The sequence below is a fragment of the Hemicordylus capensis genome, chromosome 13 (genome assembly GCF_027244095.1).
Source record: "Hemicordylus capensis ecotype Gifberg chromosome 13, rHemCap1.1.pri, whole genome shotgun sequence".
NCBI lineage: Eukaryota > Metazoa > Chordata > Lepidosauria > Squamata > Cordylidae > Hemicordylus > Hemicordylus capensis.
In genome coordinates, this window is record NC_069669.1 from 5,115,885 (window position 1) to 5,143,072 (window position 27,188).

The 27,188-nt window shown below is 54.2% G+C and overlaps 1 protein-coding gene across 3 annotated transcripts in view; it reads left to right on the top strand.

Annotated features, from left to right (window-relative positions):
• CORO7 (coronin 7) overlaps window positions 1-27,188 on the top strand; it is an 87,303-nt gene that overhangs the window by 4,766 nt on the left and 55,349 nt on the right. For all 3 annotated transcript variants that reach the window (XM_053276026.1, XM_053276025.1, XM_053276024.1), the window contains exons 3-9: window positions 249-323; window positions 3,568-3,638; window positions 5,112-5,295; window positions 7,919-7,995; window positions 10,771-10,821; window positions 18,374-18,460; window positions 19,915-19,997. In XM_053276026.1, the coding sequence (XP_053132001.1) occupies window positions 5,253-5,295; window positions 7,919-7,995; window positions 10,771-10,821; window positions 18,374-18,460; window positions 19,915-19,997 (341 nt within the window). In that variant the 5' untranslated portion in view covers window positions 249-323; window positions 3,568-3,638; window positions 5,112-5,252. The remainder of the gene's footprint in view (window positions 1-248; window positions 324-3,567; window positions 3,639-5,111; window positions 5,296-7,918; window positions 7,996-10,770; window positions 10,822-18,373; window positions 18,461-19,914; window positions 19,998-27,188) is intronic.

Consider the following 27,188-nt stretch of genomic DNA (forward strand, 5'->3'; position numbering starts at 1 on the left):
AGGTTCCTATGCAGGCCTCAGCTATAGCATCTAGGGCTGACTTGATCCGGGGAGTCAATGCTGACCTAGTCGCCCAGAGCCTAAGTTGGGCCCATCTGGTCTCCTGGAGTTGGTGGGGGGCGGGCAGTTCTGTGGCTTCCACTGGTGCACGCTGGTGCCTCCTACCTGGGTAGGTTTGAACAATCTGACTCCTTGGGGAGGCTGCCAAGGCTTGGGGCATGTGACCGTCTGCTTGTTCCTCCTTCCAGGTATACTGGGCATTGTGCCTCTGGAGAGAGAGAACGGCGGCAAGAGGACTGTGTCTCAGCTGTGTTGCCACTCGGGTAAGACTGGAGGCTAGCAGGCCTTTTGGAAGCCTCTTCTGCCAGATGGACAAGGAAAGGGAAACAAAAGATTGTATTAGTACCTTTTCACTCAATGCCTAATTAACCTATGGAATTCTCTGCCACAAGATGTGGTGACAGCCAACAGCCTGGATGGCTTTAAGAATGATGACCCCCAGCCTGATGACCTTTGCTCCTCCAGTTCCATCACCTTTGGCCATCCCAAGGTCTCCTGCTCCCTCGGCCCACTTCACCCCCTCCCTCCTTCCCTGCCCCTGCCGGACCACAATGGGACGCTTCCTTCCTTGCTTCTCCGTTCTTAAAGCCCGCCTTCTCTGCAAACCTTTGGGCCCAACTCCTTGATCTCCATTCTCTCCTGAAAGGAAACTGAGGCACATGCAACTCTCCTGGCTCGTTTCAGTGGCGTCTTCAAATCGCCCTCCACTTTACTCTCCCTCCCTCCATTCCACACCTTCCTCTTTCTCCCATGTGTTTAGATTGTAAGGCCCTTGGGGCAGGGGCCTGCCTGCTTGTTCTTGGCACAGTGCTTACTCCTTGGCTTCCCAGTCCTCACAGGAAGCCCGGGTAAGAGCCTGTCTTCTGCAGCCTGCAGCAGTTAGCGAAGGGCTTCCCGACGGCAGAGGGTGCAGAGGAGGACCTGGCTGAGCTCTGTCCGTCCTGCCCTGCCTCCGGGGGGCCAGCGATTCCTCCCCCTCCTCTTTCCACAGAGCTCTGTGGCGCTGCTCTGCATTCAAGGGAGCCGGACAAAGGGCCTTTCAGCTCAAGCCCGGCAAGGCCCACGAGCCCTTCAGAGATTGGGCTGCTTGTGGGGTCAGAGCAGAGGGGAGGGCCAGGGGCAACCCCATTTTCCTCATGGCCTCTGTGGCTGAAGGAGGGAGCGAAGGCAGCAAGAGAAGAGCCGTTGCTGGGAATGCCGCAGGGTGGCACTTTTCGCAGGAAACGCATCCTGTCTGAACGGAGGCCAAGCGTCCCCTGGAATGCATCCCCTGCGGCCTCGTGGGCTCTCTCTCTCTCTCTCTCTTGCCCCCTCTCTCTGTAGTCCTGTGGAAACGGACAATTGCATTGCGACCTACTTTCCCCGGGCAGGCCAGATGCCTCGAGGAGGCTGCTCATTGCGGTGCCAGACGCCCTCTCCGGGTTGCCCTCGTGACGGAGATCCAGGCAGCTCCGTGTTGGCTGGTGTGCCAAGCCGGGGCTCCGCCAAGGGGGCCGTCCTTGTGCCAGATCTGCTGGTTGCAGGATCCGGGAGGCCTGTGCAGCTGGCGGGGCTTTGAAAGGCGCTGCCAGCTTCTTGCAGATGTCGGCTCTGGTGCCAGACAAATATTCTTCCCTTCGCAGAAACGGATGTTGCGGGTGGGGCGCTGTCCTCCAGACTGGCAAAGAGGCTTGGTTTGCAGATATGGAAGTCTTGTTTTTCCCTGTTCTCTGTTGGGGTCTGCAAAGGGGTATCTAGAGACCCATCGCCTATTTGATCTGCTGGGCATGGAACCAGGGGTGTAGCAAGGTGGTAGTGGGCCCAGAGCCAAACCTATGTGCCCCAATAGAACATCATCCTAAATGATTTCTTAAAAGGTTTTGTAAATTGTGGACGATGCAAGTCATGTCATGGTCCTCGAGAAAGACCTGCTGTTCTGGTAGCTCCAGGGCTTAACACTCCCATCAGTTTCGGAGGATTTTATTTATTTATTTATTTATTTATTTTTGCATTTATATACCGCCTTTCGTTAAAAAGATAACCCCAAGGATGAATACAACTGAAGGAAGCCGGAGGGGGGGGACGCGGCTGGGGGAATCAGTCATGTGACTTGCCTTTGGGGGCCCTCCCAAGGCAGTGGGCCCCCAGACAACTGTCTCCCCTTGCCCTATTATACTTACGCCCCTGCATGGAGCCTCTATCATTGTGTGACTATATCTGAATACTGCATGGCAGTCTGGTTTCACGGAGCTAGAAGAGGCCAACCAGAATGATCAGGGGGCTAGCCCAGTGGTTCTTAACCTTGGGTCCCCAGGTGTGTTTGCACTACAACTCCAGTTGTCCCCTGCCACCACGGCCATCCCATTGTGGCAGGGGATGATGGGAGTTGTAGTAAACAACAACAACCTTCTGGGAATCCAAGGTTAACAACCCTGGGCTAGATCATGTTTCGTATGAGGAAAGGCTACAATCATTGGGTCTTTTTAATTTAGAAAAACAAGAATGGGGCGGGGAGAATGTCAGTTTACAAAACTGAGCTGGATAAAGAACAGTTTTTCTCCCCCTCCTCACAATACTAGAATTCAGAGTCACTCAATGGAACAGATTTAGCAGGAGGTTCAAGATGGCGAAAAAGTCTTCACCCAGTACCTGCTTCTAGAAACCCGTCCCAGTATTTGGTGGTGGCCTTTGGCTTAAGATGGGTTTTTAAAAGGGTCCGGGAATGGAAGTCTATGAGTGTCTTGTTTGTGGGACTGTTGGCAGCATCCCACTGAGCACTGTTAGAAACGGGTTTGTGGTTTAGATCAGGGCTGCACAACTCAAACGCCCTAGTGGGCTGGAACCAACCACGGCATGGTATTCAAGAGTCGAGGTCAATTTCCAGCACGCTAATACATTGAAATTAATTATTACATATGCTGTCATTACATTACATTATTACTGGTGGATCTTTTCCCTTTGCTAAGGGAGCTACAATTTTAGCTAGAGATTGTGGCCTGAAAATAGGCCCTCTTCCTATTCAGTCACTGTAACCTGACCCCAAGGGTGACCGTCGGCCTTTCTGGGGTGCTGTTGCTGCAGGATATTCCAGCCTGCGGGCCCGCAAAAAAAGTCCCCTGCAGGCCAGGTCTGGCCCTGGGCCTTATGTTGTGCAGGCCTAGTTTAGATGGACCTGGACTGACCCAGCAGAGCACTTCTTTGCTCTGATGATTATCTATCTATTTTCTCTATCTATTTTTACATTTATATCCCACTCTTCCTCCAAGGAGCCCAGAGCGGTGCACTACATACTTGAGTTTCTCTTTCACAACAACCCTGTGAAGTAGGTTAGGCTGAGAGAGAAGCGACTGGCCCAGAGTCACTCAGCTAGTTTCATGGCTGAATGGGGATTTGAACTCGGGTCTCCCTGGTCCTAGTCCAGCACTCTAACCACTACACCATGCTGGCTTTCATCTCTCTCATGCTGGTGATTGGAACCTGCAGCTTAGACTCAATGTGCATAGCGCTCTCTCTCTCTCTCTCGTCCAGATGCAGTGACAGACTTTGACTTCTCCCCCTTTGATGAGCAGCTTCTGGCCACAGGCTCCACTGATGAACTTGTGAGTACAAATTTAAGGGCCCCTTCTGAAGCCGAGGGTCCTGCAAGCTCTCTCACCCCATGATCGCTGCCTGGCTGCATTTGTGGCTGGGGAGCAGACAGCAACACCTCAGAGTGCCTCTCTGCTATCTATTCCCCACTCACCATGCACCAGAAAGATCTGGTGCTACTGGGAAGGATTGGGGGTGGGGGGTGGGAATAGGATTGCTGCTATCAAGCTGGTCCAAGCTACTCCTGGCTACTTTTTAACTTTGCAAGCTAATTTCAGCAAGTCCCTGCCAAGGACAGCAGTGGGGGAAGCGAGGTGGGAGGATGTTGATCATGGCACATTCCAAAACCGGAAAACGTAGTTGGTGACCCCATTGCAGCCGTGGTCCGTGTCGCAGTGCCTAGCTGGACTCCCTTATTAAAGGGAGTGGAATTGCATTTGGGCACAAAATAGCTCACTTCTGAGACCAGGAAAAATGCAGTGTCCACTGACTGCAAGTGCTGGGGGGCGGAGGGGCGGGGGAGATGCAGACCTGGGCAGTATCTTGCTAAGAAAGGTTTCCCGCTTGTGAAGGCCTGCTGCATAGAAGAGGGAGGAGAGCTGGCCTTGTGGTAGCCAGCATGACTTGTCCCCTTAGCTAAGCAGGGTCCGCCCTGATGGCATATGAAAGGGAGACTAGAAGTGTGAGCACTGGAAGATATTCCTCCCTCAGGGGATGGGGCTGCTCTGGCAAGAGCATCCAGGTCCCAGGTTCCCTCCCTGGCAGCATCTCCAAGATAGGACTGAGAGAGATTCCTGCCTGCAACCTTGGAGAAGCTGCTGCCAGTCTGTGTAGACAAGACAGATGGACCAGTGGTCTGATGCAGTATATGGTGATGTCCTATGTTCCAATGACTTATTCTCTGCTGCTCCTGAGGGCAGGACCAGAACTCATAGGCTGAAGGGAGCAGATTCAGGCTAGCCATTTGGAAGAATTTCTTAACTGTAAAGTCTGTTAGACATTGTAACCGTCTGCCTCATGCATTGATGGGCTTTTCTTCACTGGAGGTCTTCCTTCGGAAGCTGGCTGGCCACATGTCAGGGATGTTGTCGCAGTTTCCTGCACTGAGCAAGGGGCTGGACTAGAAGGCATCCAAGGTCCCTTCCAACCAGGGATTCTCAGATGTTGACTACAACTCCCAGTATCCCCAGCTGAAGGCCACTGCAGCTGGGGATACTGGGAGTTGTAGTCAACATTTAGGAGTCCCTGTTCCAGTGAACACTGCTTCCAACTCTAATGTTGTAGCAGTCTATCCCTAGATTGGAGAGAGCCGGACCCATAAAGAAAGTGGCACAGCTCTGCCCTGGAGTGCTGTGTTGTGCTGCATCCTTGTGGCTCCTGGTAGGTTCTGCTGAGCCTATCATTCAGTCTCTTGAGTGGGAAGGCCCTTCTCTGCTAGGCTGTCCTGGTGGTGTCTTGCTGAGTGCATGTGTGTTGCCCTGCAGGTGAAGGTGTGGCGTCTCCTCGATTCCAGCCAAGATGTGTCATCTTCCCCACACGTGACCCTGGGGCAAGAGGGGAGCCAGGTCACCGTCGTCCTTTTCCACCCCACGGCAGATGGCATCCTAGCCAGCGGGGCTCGGAGAATGGTCAAAATTTGGGATGTGGAGCAGCGACAGCCCCGGGCAGGTATGTCCAGTGGTGAGGCAGGCCCTCATTTCTCAAGGGGCTGGAAGAGCCGCCTATAGTGAGGCTGGGTGTTCCAGGATCTTGCAGCCCTACGAAAGAGATGGCTTTTCTGCGACTAAAATATTCTTACCCTTTTGAAGGCAGAAGGGATGTGCACAAAATTCGCTCGAATTGATTCCCAGTCACCCAAAGTCGAATCGAATTTGACCAAATTTGATTTGACTTCGTGCGAATTTGAATAGATTTTAATGAATTTCCACTCTTTTCAGTGGTTTTGAATTTGAATCTATTCAAGCAAATTTTGTGTATACACCTAGGAGGCAGGATACATTCTGTGCAGGTGTCAACTGAAGCATGTTTGCTTAGTGTACCAGTGAAGAGTCTTGTAGCATCTGAAAGACAGATTTTTTTGAGGGAGAAGCTTTCTTTGGGCAGAGGCAAGGCATGCTAAAAGGTAGGGCTGCACAACTTCAGTTTACCTGCAGATGTTGGACTACAACTGCCATAGTCCCTGACTATAGGCTACTATGGCTGGGGTGGGTGGGAATTGTAGTCCAGCAGCAGCTGGAGGGCCAAAGTTGTGCAGTCCTGCTCTAAGGAATGGCCATTCAGAAATTCAGTGCATCCTTATGGCCCTTTGGAAGGAACCCGCACATTTCAAGAGCCATTCTCTGGCATTCCTTAGAGCAGCACAACGTTCTGGCCACTTGGAAGGAACCCATGTCCTTCCATGGCTGCTCCTTGTCCTTTTGTGTTAGTTTGCCTTGTTTTCAGTACACAGGAGTTCTTGCCTGAATGCCTTCAGCTTTTTAAGTTGCCACAAAACTCACTGTACTTGCAGCAACACACTAAGTCGCCTGCCTGTTGCTCCCCTCCTAGAACCTGCTTTTAATCAAATGCCAAGCTTGGCTCCAGCGGGGCTTTGCACTGACCCTCTTTGCCTTCCTTCCTTGGCCACTACAAGAAGAATTTAAGTGTGGGAAAGCAAAGATCCACCCTATACGGTGTGTTTGTAAAGTGCTCTGGTGTTCTGCTGCAGCTGAGGATAGAAGTCATAAGAACAGCCCTGCTGGATCAGGCTCATGGCCCTTCTAGACCAGCATCCTGTTTCCCACAGTAGCCCACCAGATGCCTCCGGGAAGCCCAAAGGCAGGGGTGAGGGTTTGCCCCCTCTCCTGCTGTTGCTGCTCCCCTGCAACTGGTATTCAGAGGCATCTTCCCTCTGAGGCTGGGCTATATTAGTCACAAACTAGTAGCCACTGATAGATCTCTCTACCATGACTTTGTCTAAGTCCCTTTTAAAGCCATCCGAGCTAGTGGCCATCACCACATCCTGTGGCAGAGAATTCCATACGTTAATTATGGGCTGTGTGGAAAAGTCCTTCCGCTTGTCGGTCCTAAATTTCCTGGCCTTCCGTTTCATGGGATGGCCCCTGGTCCTAGTGTTGTGAGAGAGGGAGAAACATTTCTCTCTTTCCACTCTCTCCACTCCATACGGAAGTCCCCCGTGCTTCCTACTGGTTCAGTGTTCTTCATTGTAAGGCCCGGGGGCCCCCATCAACCCTACGTGTGGCTCACTAATTGATTGGGATGAATACTCTGCACAGCCCCTCTGGCATAATGCAGAAGAGGTAACTCTTCTCACCACTTTGGCCAGTGCCAAAAGACACTTTCTCCTTTAAGGGAAAGGGAGCCCTTTTGAGCCCCTGCACCATTTTGGATGGCGTGCACGACATGCTGGGACATGTTGCCTGTCCTGGTGCTCTCTCTTCCTCGACCTCTCTTAAAGGGCCCTCCTAGCACGGAGAGAAGCCCAGTACTGTGCTTCAACACAGTGGGGGACAGCCTCCACATTGAAGGTTTCTTGCCTGGTTGAAAAACTTGGAAGGTGACTGCACTGGTTCCCAAGAACCCCTGAATACTGAAATGTCCTTTGAGGCGAGGCTGGGAAGAGGGGAAAGGTAGACAGATTGCCAGTTGATCCCAAGGTCAGGTGGGAATGGAAAGACTGTTGTTAATAATGGCAAAAGGGGAAGTGGGGGAGGCAGACTCCAGGCTGGGCGTCTTGCGCAAGCAGGAAATGAAGGGACCGCAAGAAGACCCAGTCGCATGGCAACCGTCACGTGGCTTGTGAGCTCTCGGCAATGGCTCCTCAGCCCCGGCTTGAGAAACCTGGCAGCATAATTAATTAATTAATTAATTAATTAAATCTTTAAAATGGCCTACCTCACTTTAGCACATGCAGTGCCCAGGCAGTTTACAGATCTGGAGAAATGAAAATACACTTATGGATGCAGCAAGACTACAAAAACAATATATGTGAGAAAGTGATGGGGAAAACTGGTGCTTAGGCAATATCCTTGTAACCAATGAAGAGTCTGTTGACTTAGCTGGCCTGTTCCACCTTTTGGTTACCTGAAGAAGTTTGGACCAAGCTTAAAGGTTTGGGTGGCACCCTAAGTTGCCCAATAAGAATGTCCACAGGTAAAGGTTTTGTCCAATCAGACTTAAGCAGAAGGAGCTCCACAGGTGGAGGCTTCAGCCAATCAGTTTCAAAGGTGATGGCTAGGCTCACCTGGTGATCCCTGTTGGGGAAACTGATCTGCCCTCTTGTTTCCTCCAGAGCTAGAGTGTCATGATGACCAGATCCAAAGTGTGGCTTGGAAACCAGATGGTTCCCTTCTGGGCACTTCCTGCAAGGTGGGTGGTGAAGCTGATTTGTACTGTGAGTGTTGTGGGAAGGGGGCGGCAACTGTGGGGAAGCAGCTTCTTCCGGGCTTGCTTCTCAGGTGAGCAGGTGAGGCCCAGGTGTTCCTTGAATGTCGTCCCCACAGAGCTCTGGCTGCTGTGCCAGGGGAACTGCTTGTTCCTTTTAGAATGTTGTGGGGAGGGAGATTTGATCTTTTAAAAAAATAAATAAATATTTTTTAACCTTTGTTTTTAAAAAAGAATTTTAAATGAATTTTGCACACACTTTGAGTATCAGAACTGATAGAAACACGAGACCTGAAGTTTCAATAAATAAAATATAAGGTCTCTGCTGCAGAAATGAACGGTTGGGCCAAGATGTGTTGAGCTAGCCCAGGTGCCAAGGGGCTGCTGTCCTAGGTCCAGCCTGGAAAGGCCTCTGAGGTCAGCTTTAAGGCCAGGTGCCAGGGGAGGCCTCCTGCTTGCCCTCCCTGGGTTCCCTGGAGCAAGTGAGTGTCTGTTCCCTCCCTGCTTATTCCTGACAGTCTGATCACAGAGAGAGTATACTGCAAGTGAACACTGGGTGGCGCCACACCCATACACATACAATCTGCTGCCTTGTAGAAAACCTCTCACAAGTACAAAATGAATGAAGTAGCAATAAAACTGGGAAGTTTCCTGATCTATCAATGCTTCATTCTCTTATCCCCAACTTAGGACTTGCGATAGGTAGCAATGGTGGAACTTTCTACGACAGCCAGAGAACTCATTTTCCTATGGACCATTTCGCCCCTACTCAAATGGTGCACAGAGGGAGTCCATCTCTGCACTGCAGGCCACCTCTGGCGCAGCAGGGAGCGTGGCCGCGTTTGGCCACCTGCCGCTGTAGTTGCTGGGTTTTCGTGCCAGCTTGTCTAAGGATGCTCGGCTGCAATCTGCCTTCTGATTTCTCCTGGGAACAAAACGGAGAACCCTCAGCCTTAACAAAAGCTGTGCTTTCCAAGTGTCTCAATCATGCTGCTTGAAAAGCTCCCCTCCCCTGCCCTACTCTACCCCATGGAAGCCGTCAGGACTCTCCCTGGAATTGGGACAGCCCTACCCAGAACCTTTCTATGGCACCAACCACAGGCAGTGGAGGAAGGTCGCAGCATAAACCAGTCACCTCGTTACAGCGCCAAGACAGTAACATTTGATGGGGGAGAGTTCCCGGGGTCACGTTTAAAAGGTAGCCCCAACCAGGGATTCTCGGACATCCAATTTCTATTATTTTCAGAAGGAGAAAGTCCAGTTAGGAACATAGTAAGCTTCTTTATACCAAGTTAGACCATTGGTCCATCTAGCTCAGGTTTGTCTACACAGACTGGCAGCGTAGCAGCTTCTCCAAGGCTGCAGGTAGGATTCTCTCTCAGCCCTATCTTGGAGATGCTGCCAGGGAGGGAACATGGAACCTTCTGCATGCAGGCTCACATACAATGCTCACATATAGTCTCTGGAGAGACCATATTATGCCTGTTTTGAAACAGCTGCACTGGCTGCCGATATGTTTCCGAGCAAAATACAAAGTGCTGGTTATTACCTTTAAAGCCCTGAACGGCTTAGCTCCAGGTTACCTTAGAGAGCGCCTTCTTCGGTCTGATCCCCACCGCACGCTAAGATCATTTGAGGAGGTCCGGCTCCAGTTGCCACCAGCTTGTCTGCTGGCAACCCAGAGGCTGGCCTTCTCTGTAGCTGCTCCTGGACTGTGGAATGCGCTCCCTGCAGACATCCGTAATTTGAATTCTTTATTGGAATTTAGGAGAGCCCTAAAGACCTACCTGTTCAGCCTGGCCTTCCAGTGCTCTTAAATTGTTTTAAAGGGTCTTTGATGTTTGTGAACCACCCTGAGCTATTTTGTAAGGGCGGTCTAAAAATCGAACACATAAGTAAAATAAAATAATCAGTCTCCCACTCAAATTCAAACCATGGCAGACCCTGCTTAGCAAAGGGGATAATTCATGCTTGCTACCACAAGACCAGATCTCTAGCTATTATGTGTTTAATGTACAGCGAGTTAAATTGGCCTGGTGAGCATTGTCCGGAGCCCCTCCCTGCCCTCTGCTTCCTGTTTTATTATAGCAGTGGTTCCCAACCTGGATTCCTCCAGATGTTGATGAACTAGCAATAGCAATAGCACTTACATTTATATACCGCTCTATAGCCGGAGCTCTCTAAGCGGTTTACAATGATTTTAGCATATTGCCCCCAACATTCTGGGTACTCATTTTACCGACCTCGGAAGGATGGAAGGCTGAGTCAACCTTGAGCCCCTGGTCAGGATTGAACTTGCAACCTTCTGGTTACAGGGCGGCAGTTTTACCACTGCGCCACCAGGGGCCAGCTTGTGGTTGGGGATGCTGGGAGTTGTAGTTCAGCAACATCTGGAGGAGCCCTGGTTGGAAACCATTGACTTATAGCAGGCATCCCCAAACTGCGGCCCTCCAGATGTTGTTGAACTACAACTTCCAGCATACCCAGCCACAAAAAATTGTGTCTCGACATGCTGGGAGTTGTAGTTCAGCAACATCTGGAGGGCCGCAGTTTGAGGATGCCTGACTTATAGCTATGTAAACCGCTTTGGGAAGTTTGGTTGAAAAGCGGTATATAAATATTTGTTGTATTCCTATTCGGAAGGGTGTGGCTAGGGGTGCACGCCCAGGCCAGTGGGGCATGGCTCATCTTGTGGGGACGGCTTGTTCAGTTTGGTTTTTGGGGGTGCTTCTAACTCCTGGAATTTCCCTCTCTCCTCAGGATAAGAAGCTTAGGATCTTTGATCCTCGTGCCAAGGCCTCTGCCTGCCAGGTATTTGCTTGGGATGGCAGAAGTTTGGGGTGGAGAGGGCATCTCTGGTGGGCAGTGCCAAAGGCATCTGCTCTGCTTCCAGTGAAGCAATCCTTGCAACTCCAGTGGCAAATGAAGTGGTCTCCTCTTGTGCATTGTCAGTGTTGGCCCCAGAAAATACGAAGTGCCTGCCCAAGCAGGTGATGCCTTGCCTTGCCTTAATGAGGGCTAGTGTAATGGTTAGTGTTGGACTTGGAGCAGAAAACAAAACCCTGTTCGAATTCGCCAATAGCAAGACATCAAAAAAGAATCAAAATGCTATACACTAGTATTTTAATATCATAGTAATAAAACTGGATGGCTAAAAATCGTACTCACCAGACTAGATTATATGTAATAAATCCAAATCAATACATCTATATATTCTGATGAAACAGATGAAAAATGATCCATAAAATTTCATAAAGATAGTCTCTATGTATCCTTCTGAAAAGGTAGAATCCAGTAGTTCATGTCCAAAATATGATGTCCTCAATGAATGGGAGAAATGTTGACAGAAGTTCCAAAGTAGTCACAATGTTGTGTTGTGATTGAGAGGCCTGTTTACCATCGCCTTCTCCCGCGCAGTATGAGAGGATGCCTTTCAGCACCTTCCTATATTGCTGCTGCCCGATATAGGGGTTTCCCATAATCTGGGCAACATCCCAGCGGGTGAAACCCGGAATTCTGGGGGGGCCTGGCAACTCTACTGGCCGGTCCATCCGCCCAGCAGTGCTGTCCGGTTCTTTCCATCTCCAGCCTCAGCCTGCATCTTAACTTCCTGAGCGTGTGTGTCCCGCCTCCCTCGCTGGGGCAACAAGTAGCCTGCGGTGACTACCGCCCCCCCACGCTCTGGCTGTTCTCCTTACAGAAGGGCCTTGTTGCTGCCCCTGGGAACCGGCTGCCTCCCTCCCCTAGATCGGGCTGTGGGATTGTTTAGGGGAGTGAGGCTCTTGGCTGTGTGTGTGTTGGGGGGGCTCGAATGCTCCCTCTGCCCCGCCACCTCTCTCACACTGAGGTCACCCGGGGGCTACCTGGCTCCCACCCTCCGCAGCCAGGCGGCCTCCACGCTCTCGCTCGGAGGGAAGTCCTTGCCGTCCGGAGTTGTTCCCAAGGAGGCCGTGGGAAGCGGGAAGGGAAGTTGGCCCAGCTTTGGGAAGCCTATTTATAGCCTGCCACGCTCTGCGCTCTCAGGCTTCTGCTCCCCAGTGGGGTGGGATGAGCGGCACTAGGCTTCCGCTCCCCCCACCCCAAGCCCCACAACGATCGGGGAATGCTGCACAGAGGAAGAAGCCGCAGAGAAGTGGCGGGAAAGGAAGTGGTGGTGAGGAGGGGAGGATCTGTGGTTGGTGAGGGGTAGGCAGAGCCTTCTGGATCCTCCATGTCTAAGGGCAGTATATCTGGACACTCTTTGCTCGGAGACAAATGGCTGGAGAGGGTAATTGGTTGGCCACTGTGGGAAGCAGGAGGCTGGATTTGATGGGCCGGCTTCGGTCGGATCCCACAGGGCTCGTTTTATGGACTTGGGAACCCAGGGTGGTAGCAAAAACCAGACGGAGAGAATTGCATCCGGAAGCGCTCTGTTCCTGAACCTGGCGCATGGACGGGCTCTGTCCATGCTGTCTCTAGTAAGAGGTTGATCTCACAAATGAGAATCTGGCTCCCTGAGGCAGCTGCACTGGAACCTAGGGATCTGCCTTCTACCGAGTCGGACCCTTGGTCCATCTGGCTCAGTATTGTCTACCCAGGCTGGCAGCGGTTGCAGGCAGGGATCTCTCTCAGCCCTATCTTGGAGATGCTGCCAGGGAGGGAACCTGGAACCTTCTGCATGCAAGTATGTAGGTGATCTTCTCAGAGCAGCCCCATCCCCTAAGGGGAAGAGCTGACAGTGCTCACCCACATGGTCTCCCATTCAAGTGCAAACCAGGACAGGCCTTGCTTAGCAAAGGGGACAATTCATGCTTGCTGCCCAAGTTCAAATCCCCATTTAGCCATGAAACTAGCTGGGTGACTCTGGGCCAGTCACTTCTCTCTCAGCCTAACCTACTTCACAGGGTTGTTGTGAGGATAAACTTAAGTATGTAGTACACCGCTCTGGGCTCCTTGGAGGAAGAGCGGGATATAAATGTAAAATAATAATAATAATAATAATATTCTGCGACGATATCTATAACCATTGACAATAAAATCCTGGCATCCCAGGTCCTTGGGAAGGACTCGATGTCTGGATAAAACAAACCAGTCAATAACACCTGTCTGACTGTGTAAACAAGAAATAATAATTAATAAAAATAATGCAACCACGTCTGGGGAACCCTGACCTGGTGGAAACACCCATTTCCTAGAAGAGTCTGCGCTTCTAGAACTCGGAACCTCAGCAGCGCAACTCTCTTCTGCCCCCAGTGCCTTTGGGAAGACCAGGCTGTTGGGGAGGTGGGAGGCAGAGGGAGGAGAACCGCAGGATTTTCCTTCGGGGGGGCTCAGAGCTTCTTCTGCTCTCCCACATCCGGAATCCAGGGCTGTGTCTGGGGTGGAGGAGTAAGTGACGCACATGTGGGTTGGTGCAGCCAGCTCTGGCAGGAGGTGCGAGGAGGAGGAGGTTGACTCTGGAAGCAGGAGGAGGAAATGAGCAAGAGGCTGGGAAGGAGGTCCTGGCAAAGGGTTTCTGGCTTGCAGCTTCTGGCCTTCCCCAAGCTATGGTGTGACCTGGATGGTTTGGAGGGGGGTGTCATTGTCCCCCTTTTCTGCGGGGTTGTGTGTGTGTGTGTGAGTGTGTGTGTGTGTGTGTGTGTGGCAGGTCCCCCTCCAGAAGCTGCCCTCTTATTTTCTTCTCTCTTCCTTCAATTTCCTGGCCCATTTGTGAAAAGGGAGTTTAAAAAAAGGTCTATTTCAGTAATTGAAATGACGCGTTGACGTGGTCCAGGATTGCTGGTGGCAGAGAAGGGGAGGCTTGGCATTGACGAGAGCTGTGCTGCCAGCAGGCCGTTTGGTAGAGCTGCGCGGTTGACCACCTGGCTCTACCTGACGACTGGCCAGCCAGCCTGCAGGCCCTGCAGCATCCATAGGAACCTCGGAAGCTGCCCTCTACTGAGTCAGACCCTTGGTCCATCCCGCTCCGGATTGCCTACACACAGACCGGCGGCAGCGGCTTCTCCAAGGTGGTTGCAGGCGGGAGTCTCTCTCAGCCCTATCTGGGAGATGCTGCCAGGGAGGGGACTGGGCACCTTCTGCATGCGAGCAGGAAGCAGGTGCTCTTTTCCCAGAGCGGCCCCCTCCCCTGAGGGGAAGAGCTTGCCTATGACTGTGTTGGCTCCCATTCAGATGCAGCCAGGGCAGACCCTGCTTAGCCCAAGGGACAAGTCATGCTTGCTGCCCCCAGACCAGCTCTGCTTTCCGGAGAAGCCTGCTAGGCTGGGGCAGGGGCGGGGGGGTGTCCTCCCCTCCTCAGGTGCTGCTGGCTCTGGCTGGCTCCCATCTCCCCCAGTGGGGGCTGCTCTGCCTTTGTTTTTTCCTCCAGGCAGGGGCGGGGGGGGCGCTGGGGGCACCTCGAACTGGGAGCCACTGGCAGCTGGGACCTCATTCCAGGCATTCCCTGGCAACAGCTGCAGCGCGTGTCCTCTCTTCCCCCCCCCCCCCGCTGCTCACCCTCAGGGGTTGGTCTGTGGGGCCACTGTGAGGTCAGGTAGCCCAGAGGTGCTCCTCCCCCTCCTGCTCCCCACAGCTGGGGGGCCTGCCACCCTTCTGGGGGGGGGAGCCTCATTTCTGTCCCTGCTATCGGTGGAGGAAGACGAGGCACTCCTCCTCCTCCTGCCGTCTGCCCTGGGGCCTGCTGGGATATAGGAGCGGGTTGGCTGTTGGGTGGGGGGGGGAGAGGGAGACCCCAACCCCAAGGAGAGCGCCAGTGTTGCAGCAGTAGCGGGTGCCCCCCCCCCCAGAGTTGAAGGAGGGGTCATGGCTTGTGTGGGGTCTGTGAGTAGCACTCCCAGCTCTGGTAGATGGGTTGTGCAAATGTTGCAGCAAGACAACACTCTGTGTTTGTGTTTGTGTTTGTTTGTTTGTTTTTACATGCACCCTGGGAAGCCGACACACACACCCAGGGCTCTGAGCTCTCTCCAACACTGGAGGTTCTCCCTGTGTCACCACCTCAGCGCCTGCCGGCATCTCCCTCCTCTGCAGGAGCACACCCCCCCGGGTTGGCTTGGAGCACAGCCAGACATCTGTTTTGAGGCCAGGGGAGGGGGGACGAGCGGGGGGGGATGCACCTTGCATCTTCTGTGGGGGCAGCAACCCTGCCGTGAGCTGCTGCTCCTTGATGCAACCCCTCCCCCCCTCAGAGGGAGGGTTTCCCACTTGTGGTTGGCTGCACCCTAGATGCGCCCCCCCCTGCTCCTGTCCCTTGCATCTTCTGCGCTCCTTCAGCCGGGGACAGCCAGAGCTTTCCTGGCACTCCTTTGGCTGAGATGCGGAGACGCATCTGCACCAGATGCGGAAGACCAGCCACTGCTGCGTCCTCCTCCTCCAGTGTGGAACTGCTGGCAGCCAGTGACCTTTCTGGGGGTGGGGGAACTCAGCCAGGGGTCCTGGCTTTGGGGTGGCAGCGAGGGGAGGCTGGGGGGTGAAGCAGGAGGGGGGGCAGGAGACGTTGGAAGGCTGCCTCTGTTTCCCCTACACACACTTTCTCTCTCTCTCTCTGTCGGAACTCTCTGCCCCAGGATGCAGTGACTGCCAGCAGCCTGGATGGCTTTAAGAGGGTTTTAGATCAGTCCGTGGAGGACAGGTCTATCCATGGCTGCTAGTCCCCTCCAGCCTCAGAGGCGGGATGCCTCTCAACCCCAGCTGCAGGGGAGCAACAGCAGGAGAGCGGGCAGGCCCTCATCTTCTCTTGCCTGTGGGCTTCCCAGAGGCATCTGGTGGTGGGCCACTGTGGGGAACAGGATGCTGGACTAGATAGGCTTCCTTGGGCCTGATCCAGCAGGATTTTTCTCATGTTCTTAAGTCTTTTTAAGAAGATGCCACTTGTGGGTTGTGTCCCGTTGCTGGCTGGAGGCTGGCAAAGGCCCTTCCGGAGTCTGAAAGGGGGGCCGCTGCTTGCTGCTGCTGTGGGTCTCCTCGCCCCACGGTTCCCTCTGGTCCAAAATGTGGGGCAGGTCTTTGAGTTTCAAAAAGCTGTCTGACCAGTGAGGTGAGAGTGGGGCAGAATTGATGCGTGCACAAGGCCTTGGGAAGTGACCCCCCCCACTCTCAAACACTCCCCCCCTTTTAAACAGTGGGGAGGGACCCTAGCGAGTGGGAGAGCCTCAGGCCCCTGACAAACACCTCCAGGCAGGGCTGAGAGCCTCTTCTCTCTGCCGGAGACAGAGATTTTGTAGAGCTGCTGCCGGTCAGTGTCCTTGATCATGCCTTAGGTGGACCGGTGGTCTGACTCAGTAAAAGGCAGCTTCCTGTGTTCATCATTAGTGGTAGATAGATGTGTGAAGCCTTGGGGGGAAATAGAAAAAAACAAAGATTCCCCACCCCAGGGAAGAAAAAAAGAGTTTTTCCAGCGCCCCTCGCCCCGCAGACCTTCACATCTCTGTTGGTAGATCAGTCCTTGGCAGGAACTCCAGTCTAAATGCTCTCAAGAGTAAGGCTGGGGGAAGTCTGGAGAGCTGCTGCCAGCTGGAGCTGAGCATTCTGGGCTAGCTTGGCCAAGGGCCTGACTCTGCAGGCGGCAGCTTCCTCACTGGGTCTGCCTCCAGCTGTCTGGCTGGGCCTCTTTCTCCCTCCCCTGCTAGATGGCTGACCAGCCCCTCCCACTGCATGCTTTGCACTTTGGAGGGCAGGGGCAGCTCCCCCCCCCCTTTGCCTTCGGAGGCTCAGGTGTGCAGGTGTCTGGGGCCGCCCCTGTTGCTATGCAGCCTGTCTCCCTTTTCTTCAAGCGGAGTGGGGGGTGGGCGGGCTGTGGAATCCGACTTGTTGACTTTGGCCATCATCGCTCTACTTGTGGGGGTGAGCGGGAGTGTGTGGAATTGGCCGGCTACCTTTCCTATCCCGGCAGCAGCTGCAATTTGCATTTGAGGCATTCTTTCCTCCTGGTAACGTGGACCCAAAGAGGCTCTGCTGGAACCTCGGTTGGTGCAGCACGCCTTAAAACTTGGCGGGGAGTGAGGAGGAACAGCGGCCGTCCTCAGAAGAACGGACCCAGATGGAGGCAGAGCTGGCCGTGTGAAGCCGGGGTGCCTGCCCTCTGTCTCCTTGCAAAAATCTAGGGAAGGGCCTTGTGTTGAGAGGCCTGGGCCCACTCTAGCCTCTTTGCCCCCCTGCCCCACTGGCAAAGCCCCACTGGCAGCCTGAACTAGAGCCAGAATGGTGTAGTGGTCAGGGCTGCCCCTGTTGTTGGACTACAGCGCCTATCATCCCCAGCTGCAGTGGCCAATAGGGATGATAGGAGTTGTAGTCCTGTTATCTGCAGGAGGCTCAGACTTGCACAGCCCTGGGTTTTAGAGTTGGACTAGGGTGGGGCAGATGCAGGTTCAAATTCCCACTGGGACATGAAGCCATGAAGTGGGTGATCCTGGGACCAGTCTGTATTTCAGTTGGACCATGGTCTGACTAAGAAAGGGATGCAGCTGGCGCACTAGCCGAAGCCGTGCAAAGGCACCCCTGGCCACTGTCTCCACCTGAGCTTCCAAAAGCAGAGCTGGGTCCAGTAGTACCCCCAAGCTGCGTAATTGCTCCTTCAAGGGGAGTGCAACCCCATCCAGAACCGGTAAAATCTCCTCATCCCGATTGGCTTTCCTGCTGACCAACAGTACCTCCGTCTTGTCCCGATTCAATTTCAGTTTATTAGCCCACATCCAACCCATCACAGCCTCCAGCCCCCGATTCAGGACATCCACCGCCTCCCTAGGATCAGGTGACAAGGAGAGATAGAGCTGAGTGTCATCCGCATATTGCTGACAACTCAGTCCAAGTCCCCAGATGGCCTCTCCCAGCGGTTTCATGTAGATGTTAAACAGCATGGGGGACAAGACCGAACCCTGCGGGACCCCACAAGCCAACGAGCAGCAGTCCCCCAGCACCACCTTCTGGACCCTCCCCTCAAGAAAGGACTGGAACCACTGCAACACAGTGCCTCCGATCCCCATACTCAAGAGGCGGCCCAGAAGGATACCATGGCCGATGGTATCGAACGCCGCCAAGAGGTCCAGCAGAACCAACAGGGACGCACTCCCCCTGTCTAGTTCCCGGCGTAGGTCATCCACTAGAGCGACCAAGGCAGTCTCAGTCCCATACTCGGGGCGGAAGCCAGATTGAAAAGGGTCCAGATAATCCATATCATCCAAGACCCTCTGCAGCTGGGATCCCCCAAATGTGGGGCAGGAGGTCCAGATCCATAGTTCCTGGAAAGAGACAGGCAGTGGGTGGGAGGCTGCTGCTTGCTTCCCAAGCACTAGCTATAGGAGCAGATCTCCTCCCCTGCCCCCAGCAAACCGTTTCTCTCCCCAACACCCCCCTCCGCAGCTCTTGATGCTATTCCCCATCTCTCTTTCAGAGCGTTGTAGCACATGAGAATGGCAAGGACTCCCGGATTCTCTGGGTGAATGCCGAAGGCTACCTTCTCTCCGTGGGATTCAACCAGGTACGACACCATGCCTCTGTTATGAAGGAGGCAAAGACTATTGGCCACTGGGCTGTGGGGCGGGTGGGGGGAGTGAAGGACCCTGCTGTGGGGGCTTGGAAAACCCAGAAGTCCTGTCCTGAGGATGTTGGGCAGTTTTGCTGCCATCTCAGGACCCAGAGCTGACTCCATTAAGGATGAGGACTAGCTCCTTAGTCATTGCCCTGAACTGAAAAGAAACTGAAGCACAGCGAAGAGCTTGTCTCTGAGTGCATTCATCTCTGGTTCCCTTTGACTGAGACTCTCCCCTGCCCCTCAAATCTGTGTTTAAATTATAAGCTCCTTGGTCAGGAACCTGCCTCCTCGAGTGATGCTCTTAGGAACATAGGAAGCTGCCTTCTACTGAGTCAGACTCTTGGTCCATCTAGCTCAGTATTGTCTTCACAGACCGGCAGCGGCTTCTCCCAGGTTGCAGGCAGGAATCTCGCTCAGCCCTATCTTGGAGATGCTGCCAGGGAGGGAACTTGGAACCTTCTGCATGCAGGCAGGCAGGTGCTTTTCCGAGAGCGGACCCATCTTACAGTGCTGACACATGCAGTCTCCCATTCAAATGCAACCAGGGCAGACCCTGCTTAGCAAAGGGGACAATTCATGCTGGCTACCACAAAACCATCTCTCCTCTTATTCAAGAGGGGTGAAAGCATGTCTTTGCCTAGCACATAATGGACTTGTGGAACTCCCACAAGGTGTGGTGACGATCCCTGACTCAGATGGCTTTCAATGGGGATGGAAGGGAAGAGGACTCCATGGCTACTAGGTGTCATAGCTATGTAGAACCTCCATGTTCAGGAGCAGTATGCCAAAGGAATGCTATCTGCTGAGGAGCAACAGGAGATGAAAGCAGCTGCCTTGCTTATGGACTTCCAGGAGGCCTCTGGCTGGCCACTGCTGGTCTGCGGGGTGGGGTGGGGGACACTCTTCTGGTCGAGAGCAGCATGGCCATTGTGCATGCCACGTACCTAACAATCCTCACCGTAAAACAAGGGTTCTGAAACTTGGGTCCCAGATGTTGGACTTCCATCCCCATAATCCCCATCCACAGTGGCTGAAGGATTTCAGAGAGGAGAGCTGGTCTTGTGGTAGCAAGCATGACTGGTCCCCTTAGCTAAGCAGGGTCTACCCTGGTTGCATATGAATGGGAGACTAGAAGTGTGAGCACTGTGAGATATTTCCCTCCGGGGATGGAGCCGCTGCTCTGGGAAGAGCAGAAGGTTCCCAGTTCCCTCCCTGGCAGCATCTCCAAAAAGATAGGGCTGAAAGAGATTCCCGCCTGCAACCTTGGAGAAGCCGCTGCCAGTCTGTGAAGACAATACTGAGCGAGATAGACCAATGGTCTTACTCAGTCTATGGCAGCTTCCTATGTTCCTATGGCAGAACCCCTGGCCTAAGCGATGGGTGCTCTGCCTCTCTTCCAGGTGAGAGAGCGCGAAGTCCGCCTTTGGGACACACGGTCTTTCGGCAGCTCGTTGGCCTCCATCACCCTGGATTCATCCCCCAGGTAAGATCCCTGAGGGCAGAAATTTCAGGGACTGGGGTGTGGTTGGGGGGAACCCGTTTCAATGCTGGAATTGCTCTGTGTGTGTGTGTGCACGTGCGTGTTGGAGGAGGAGGAAGGAAAGAGAGGATCTGCTCTCTTGGCTTTGCACGTGTGGGATCTGCTCAGCTGATCTCCGCTTTGGCCTGCTTCCTGCTCAGTTCGGTAGCAAAGATAAGTGAGGAAGCCGCAGCGGAAAGGCTGGGGCCAGCCCCACTGGACCTCTCTCCCTGGACCTCTCTCCCTGGCCCCGCTGTGCTCTCTGCTGTTCGTTTGTGTGGGCTACCGCTGCCCCAGAGAGCGGGTCTATTTTCTTAGAATCTGACGGGATCTGAGCTGTCGGTGACTGACCAGGAGTGGGATCTTGGGGTCGTGGTGGACAGCTCGTTGAAAGTATCGACTCAATGCGTGGCAGCTGTGAAAAAGGCCAATTCCATGCTAGGGATCATTAGGAAGGGGATTGAAAATAAAACGGCTAATATTATAATGCCCATATACAAAATGATGGTGCGACCACACCTGGAGTACTGCGTACAATTCTGGTCACCACATCTAAAAAAGGACATTGTAGAACTGGAAAAGGTGCAGAAGAGGGCAACCAAGATGATCAGGGGCCTAGAGCACCTTTCTTATGAGGCAAGGCTACAACACCTGGGGCTATTTGGTTTAGAAAAAAGACGGCTGTGGGGAGACATGATAGAGGTCTATAAAATCATGCATGGTGTGGAGAAAGTGGAGAGAGAGAAATTCTTTTCCCTCTCACACAACACTAGTACCAGGGGTCATCCCATGAAATTGATTGCCGGGAAATCTAGGACCAACAAATGGATGTACTTTTTCACACAACGCATAATCAACTTGTGGAATTCTCTGCCACTAGATGTGGTGACAGCCAACAACCTGGATGACTTTAAGAGGGGCTTGGATAACTTCATGGAGGAGAGGTCTATCAACAGCTACTAGTCGGAGGGCTATAGGCCACCTCCAGCCTCAAAGCCAGGATGCCTCTGCGTACCAGTTGCAGGGGAGTAAAAGCAGGAGAGAGGGCATGCCCTCATCTCCTGCCTGTGGCTTCCAGCGGCATCTGGTGGGCCACCGTGTGAAACAGGATGCTGGACTAGATGGGCCTTCTTGGGCCTGATCCAGCAGGGCTATTCTTCTGTTCTTATGATCCTGGGCCAGTAGGAGTCAAGCATGCACAGCGTCCTAAGGAAACGTGGTGGTGGTCAAGATTCCGGTCCTGGGGCAGAGGTTAGGAGGTGGGCCTGCCTGTCCCAGTTGGGATCATGAAGACCCTGGAGGCCTGGTGGGATCATCTGTGAACTTTTGAGACAGGCGTGTTGTCGATAGCTCTGGTGGTGGCTTGTGGCAAGTCAGAGTCGCTTCGGGGCGGCCAGGCTGAGAAGAGAGTTGGCTCTCTCTTTTCCTTCCAGTTTTTCCACAGGCCCTTTCCAGAGTCCCAAATGGGCAGGTGGGCTGTTGGCCATTTCTGCAGACTAGCACCTTCTTAGGGTAGTGGTGGGCAAACTTGGCCCTCCAGCAATAGTTTAACTATAACTTGCATCGTGCCCAGCCACAGTTGTGACTGGGGATGGTGGGAGTTGTAGTTCAACCATAGCTGAAGGGCCACGTTTGCCTGCTCCTGTTTTAGGGGATATATTTTCACCCAGGACACCTTTTGCAAGTGCAGCAGCAGGAGGGAGGCCAGGTCCCAGCGCCCCTTCCCAGTCACAGCCGGCTTACGTGAACCGGCAGGAGGAGAGGCAGCTGCTTTTCTTTGCTTTGCTTTCTGTTCCTTCCAGAATACGGCAAGGGAGAAAATTGATTCCAGACTGCCTGGCTTATTTTGGCTGGGGGCCTTTATCTCTGCTGGAGGAATGTGGCCTGTGTGTGCCTCCCTTATCTGCGTGGTGTCGCTGGGGCTTTGGAGGGTGCTGTTTTGTATCTGAGTCTGACCTGATAAAAAGCGAGGGCAGTGGGGTGGGGGGAGGCAGAGTTGGAGGGCAGCAGGCAGGCAAGGGGAGCTGTCTTGGGGAGGGGTAGGGAGCATCGTTCTGCCTACGCAGCCACGCCTCCCACCCCCGCAAGCAGGAGAGACTCTTTTAGCCAGCAACACGATCCGGCAGGAGGATTGTTCTGAATCCAGATTCCTTTACTTAAAGCTCTTGGAAACGGCAGACTGTGCTCAGAGTAGAGTTGCCGTGCCCCCCTGGAATTTCAGGTTTCACCCGGATTTTAAGCATCTCACCCAGATTGCTTTGCCCACCCAAACTTGCCCGGATTTCAACTTTAATTAAAAAAAATTAAAAAGCTAAGTGCAAGCCATTGGAGAAGCAGAGTTATGGAGCGAAACGTACAAACACTATTCTGCTCAAAAAGTATTTTCAAGCCAATTTACATAATTTGCAAATCAGGAACCTGGATTTGGAAAGCCAGGATATGGCCACCCTAGGACTTGGGATGCTTTCTTGGAGCTGAAAGTGTGAAATGTGGGTCTCTCTCCCCCCCGCCCCACCCGCCACCTTCTGCCAAATCCCAACTGCAGCCTAAGGGAGCCCCCAGAGGGGGAACCAAAATGCCCTGTTCCTTGGCAACCCCAGGCTCTGCCTTGGCCGGCCTCTACCTAGGCGTGCCAGCTCCCCAGGTGCATCATCCAAGGCCCCCCTTCCCCCCACCCATTGGTTTAAAACATTCTCCCTGCTTTTCAGACCAAATGCAATGGGAGAATTAGAACAATACCAAAGCACCAAGGCCGAAACTGTCAAAAGCAGCTGCTAGGGCAGAATCTGAGAGAGGGCTGAATACTTGAAAGCAGCAAGATGGACGGAATGGTCTTTGGCCAGGGTGGGAAGGCATTCAACGTGGCTCCTGGTGCTCATCCCTGGGAGGGTATATTCCACACATGGGGGGAGGACTGCAAGGGCCCTTTCCCTGCTAGTCACCCCCCTGCTCTCTGGTGCTGGGGCCCCCAGAGAAATGGGGCACAGGAGGTGATCCTAGGCATAGGGGAGGGTACCTGAAGCTTCGCTTTCCTCCTTGGCCGGCTGGCTGCCAGCCTGCCTCTTCTTGCTGCTGGGGAGGAAAGATGGGCAAAACCCTTGCCTTCTCTTGTTCCTTCCGTGGTGGAAGGTTTGCTCCTGGGGGCGGCTTTCTCAGGGGTAGGGGTGGTGGCAGCTTGCCATGAAACACAAGGTGATGTGGCCGGTGGCAAGCTGCTGTGGACGCCACGCTCGGTGGCCAGCGGGCGATGCAATGATTCTTTATATACCACTTTTCAACAAAAGTTCCCAAAGCGGTTTACATAGCTATAAATAAATAAATAAGATGGCTCTCTGTCCCCAAAGAGCTCACATTCTTTTAAAAGAAAAAAAACAACCCAACAAAGCACAGGAGAGACACCAGCAACAGCCACCGGAGGGATGCTGTGCTGGGGATGGATAGGGCCAGTGGCTCTCCCCCTGCTCCATAAAGCGAATCACCACTTTAAAAAGGCGCCGCTCTGCTCAATGAGCAGGGCTTGCTGACTGGTTCCCAAGGCAGCCCTGGGAACGGAGGAGCCTTTAATGAAGTGCATACTGGAGCTGGGGGCTGTGTGTCAGCTGGTGGGTGGCAGAGGGAAGGCCTTGTTGCTTGGGAGACTCTGGGGTGGGGGGGTGCTTGCTTGGAGACGCTGTCCAGTGCCAGGCTGGCCTCAGCAGATAAGTTGGATCTGTCGTACTCCCCAGCCTTGAGGCTGGGGAGGAGCAAGGCGAGCTCCCGACTCCCCCTGCAAAGCTCCCTCCTGCTGGTGCAAATTGAGGAGGAGGTCCCCAGAGGTTCTGCATGTCTGCTTTCCCCAACCCCCTTGTAACGGGGAGGGAGCAACCTCCGCCGATCAGCCACGCTCGTGGTGTGACCAGTTGCAGGGGAGCAACAGCAAGAGAGAGGGCATGCCCTCAACTCCTGCCTGTAGGCTTCCAGCGTCATCTGGTGGGCCCCTGTGCGAAACAGGATGCTGGACTAGATGGGCCTCCATGGGCCTGATCCAGCAGGGCTGTGAGTTCCCCGTCCTTAGCTGACGCTTTCTGAGTTTAGCAGTTGCATGTGGGGATCTGCCTTAATGCAGTCTGGCAATTGGTCCAGTCTTCTCTCCTTGGAGGGGCAGCAGCTCCCCAAGCAGGGGTGGGGAGGGAGAGGGGAAGGGAGAGAGACACGCTGATATTCCCTCTGTGGTGCTGGAGATCCTCGAACCTGGGAGCTTCTGCATGCAGAGTATGTGCCCTGCTACTGAGCTCTGGCCCAATGAGGACTAGAGCCATGGGGGGTTTCTTAATGGCAGCTCCAGTTCAGGTTTTGTGTTGCCTGCTGGTGCTCTTGCGTACAGCAAGCGTTTGGCGCGTGTGTGTGCGCGCCACTGTGTGCCTGGAGCAGGGCTGTTCAACTTCGACCCTCCTGCAGAACTTGGCCTACCGCTCCCATCATCCCCAACTATTGGCCACTGTGACTGGGGATGGTGGGAGTTGTAGTCCAGAAACAGCTGGAGGAGGGCTGGTGGAGCAGCCCTGGCCTGACCCTTCTGCAGGAGGTCTCTGCTGGCTTGGACCGTGCTGATGGCAGAGCTGTGCCGTTGCCTTGGAGATGGGAGAGGGCGGCGACCCCTTCCTCGGCTGGGGGCTGCAAGCGCTGGGGGCTTCTCTTTCTCTCTCTCTCTCTGCCCTGGGAGTTGCCAAGCCAGCCGCCGGCCTCCCCTGCGACCCTGGGGGTGGTGGTGGGGGCACCTCCACAGCCCTTTCCCCAGAACACAATGGGGCACATCCTCCAGGGCATTTGTGTGCCTCTCTGGAGGCTGCGGCAGAACAAACAGGGAAGACAGCGGCGCACATAGAGACGGGGTGTGTGTGTGTGTGGGGGGCCTTTCAGCGCACACCCGAGCCCTGCCAGGCCTGGGCAAAACTGCTGAAGCGGCTGGTCTTACCGCTGGGACGCTGCACTCGGGTCCCTTTGTGAGGCTCTGCTTGGCTCCCTCCTTCCCGGCAGCCTGCGCAGCCCAGCCGGGTCCAGAGCGACCTCCTTTGGGGCTCAGACACACAGGAGCCTCTCGCATGAGCAGAGATGCAGAGCAGGGGTGTGCGCGCGGGGGGGGGGTGCTGAGTCTGCTTGCATCCTGCTCTGGGCTTGTGGGGGGCAGGGGAAGCAGCAGCTAGCTTTGCATCCCTGCAGGGTTTTGTGTAAGTGTGTGTGTGTGTGTGTGTGTGTGCGCATGTGCACACACACACACCAGGATCGCCCCAGAAAACAGAAGCAAACTTGAACCATTTCCCCTTCTTTCTAGTTAATCAGTAGCAGGCGCTGGGGGTCTGAGATGGGCAAAGCCAAGTGGTTTGGGAAGGAAGCAGGGGCTGCTGATCAAGATGTGGCGAGTGTGTGTGTGTGTGCGCCTGCGCCTGCAACAGGCCATGGGTGGGAGCAGAGGTGCACTTAGGCAAATTTGGGGCTCGGACCTAAAGGCCGATGGAGGCCCCACTCCCCCTGCAAGTTAAGTATATTTAACATGTGGCGTATATTCATGCAAATATGCAGGAACAGAAACATTTCAACACACCGTTCAACCATTCCCGTCGTCCCACCGTTTCCTTTCTCCGCTCCGCCCTCTGTCTCTGGAGCGCCCTGCTCAGGTCACAGTCACACTCGGCTGCCCACCCAGTGCAGTGCAGGGGGGCCAGCAGTGACCACGCCACCCGGGACGGTCTACAGAGGAGATGGGGGCCCCCAGAGGGTGTGGCGGCCCTGGACGCCAGGGGCAAGAGCCCCACTGGGTGGGAGGGAGGCTCCGCTCATGGCAGAGGGCCTGCTGCTGTGTCTCCTCCTTGGGGTCCTTGGGCAGGAGCCTCTGCTGCAAGACCTGCTGGGCAGCCCGTGGGTGGCTCTGCGGAGAGGGGCCCCAAGACCCCAAGCCGGGCGGGGCCGCCTCCCTTGGGCACCTCTCTGCGGGCTCAGGAGGAGGGAGGGATGGAGGCTGCCCCAGGCCCACATTTTCCGCCTTCTCCCCCTTCAGGCTGCTCCGCTCCCCACTCTTGAGGCACAGCTGCTGCCAGGGAGGGATTTGGGACTGTGTGGAACCAGCTGCTCCCCTGAGGACTCCGGGGTGGAGGGGTGGACGGACACCTGTTTGCTGTCCCTCAGGGGGCTTTGGGTCCTGCTTCCTGGTGGCCCCAGAGAAGGGCCACCAGATGCAGAGCCATGCTGTGTCCCCCGCAAGATTGGCTCTTGCAATCTTCCCCTTCCTAGCCTAGCAGGGTGGCTGGGGCTGTAACCAGCCACTCGGCCTGCCGTGGGACTTGCTCCACTGACACTCTGTTGTGCAGAGGCGGTGATGGGGCCGCCTTGGGGCTTGGCATCCTCCTGCTGAAGCTGAACGCTGGGCCCAGAGTGAGCCGCCTCAGGGAACCAGAGGAGGAAGGTGGAGATCATGTATCGTGTGCTTTTCAACTAAAGGTTCCCCAGCTGTTTCCATAGCAAAAGGAATGAGAAGCTAATAGATCCCCGGCCCAAGAATGCAAGCCTGAATGGTCCCCTTTGCTAAGCAGGGTCCACCCTGGTTGCATATGAATGGGAGACTAGAAGGGTGAGCACTGCCTGATACTCCCCTCAGGGGATGGAGCCGCTCTGGGAAGAGCATCTGCAGGCTTGGATGCAAGAGGTCCCAAAGTTCCCTCCCTGGCAGCATCTCCAGGATAGGGCTGGGGGACTCCTGCAACCTTGGAGAAGCCGCTGCCAGTCTGTGTAGACAATACTGAGCAAGATGGACCAAGGGTCTGACTGGGTAGAAGGCAGCTGCCTATGTTCAAAGGGGCTTTACCATCCCAAAAGAGAAAGACCAGCAAGAGCCTCTGCAGGGATGCATACACACACACATGCATAGGCAGTATATAGTTCAGGCAGCTATCTAGTTTATAGTATAGTTTAGGCAGATTATATATAAATTATATAAGTTGCCTAAATATAAGAGCATCGGCACTCTCAAAGGTGCCCCCCCACCGGTTAGCAGGAGCTGCCTCTTCTCTTGCTTGCAGCCACCCAGAGAACTGTTGTTATGGGGTGGCCGATAAACAAAGTTGTTGTTTGTTCTGGATATGGCAGTGGGGTGAGAAGCAGTGGGGAAGGGTGCAGGGGACA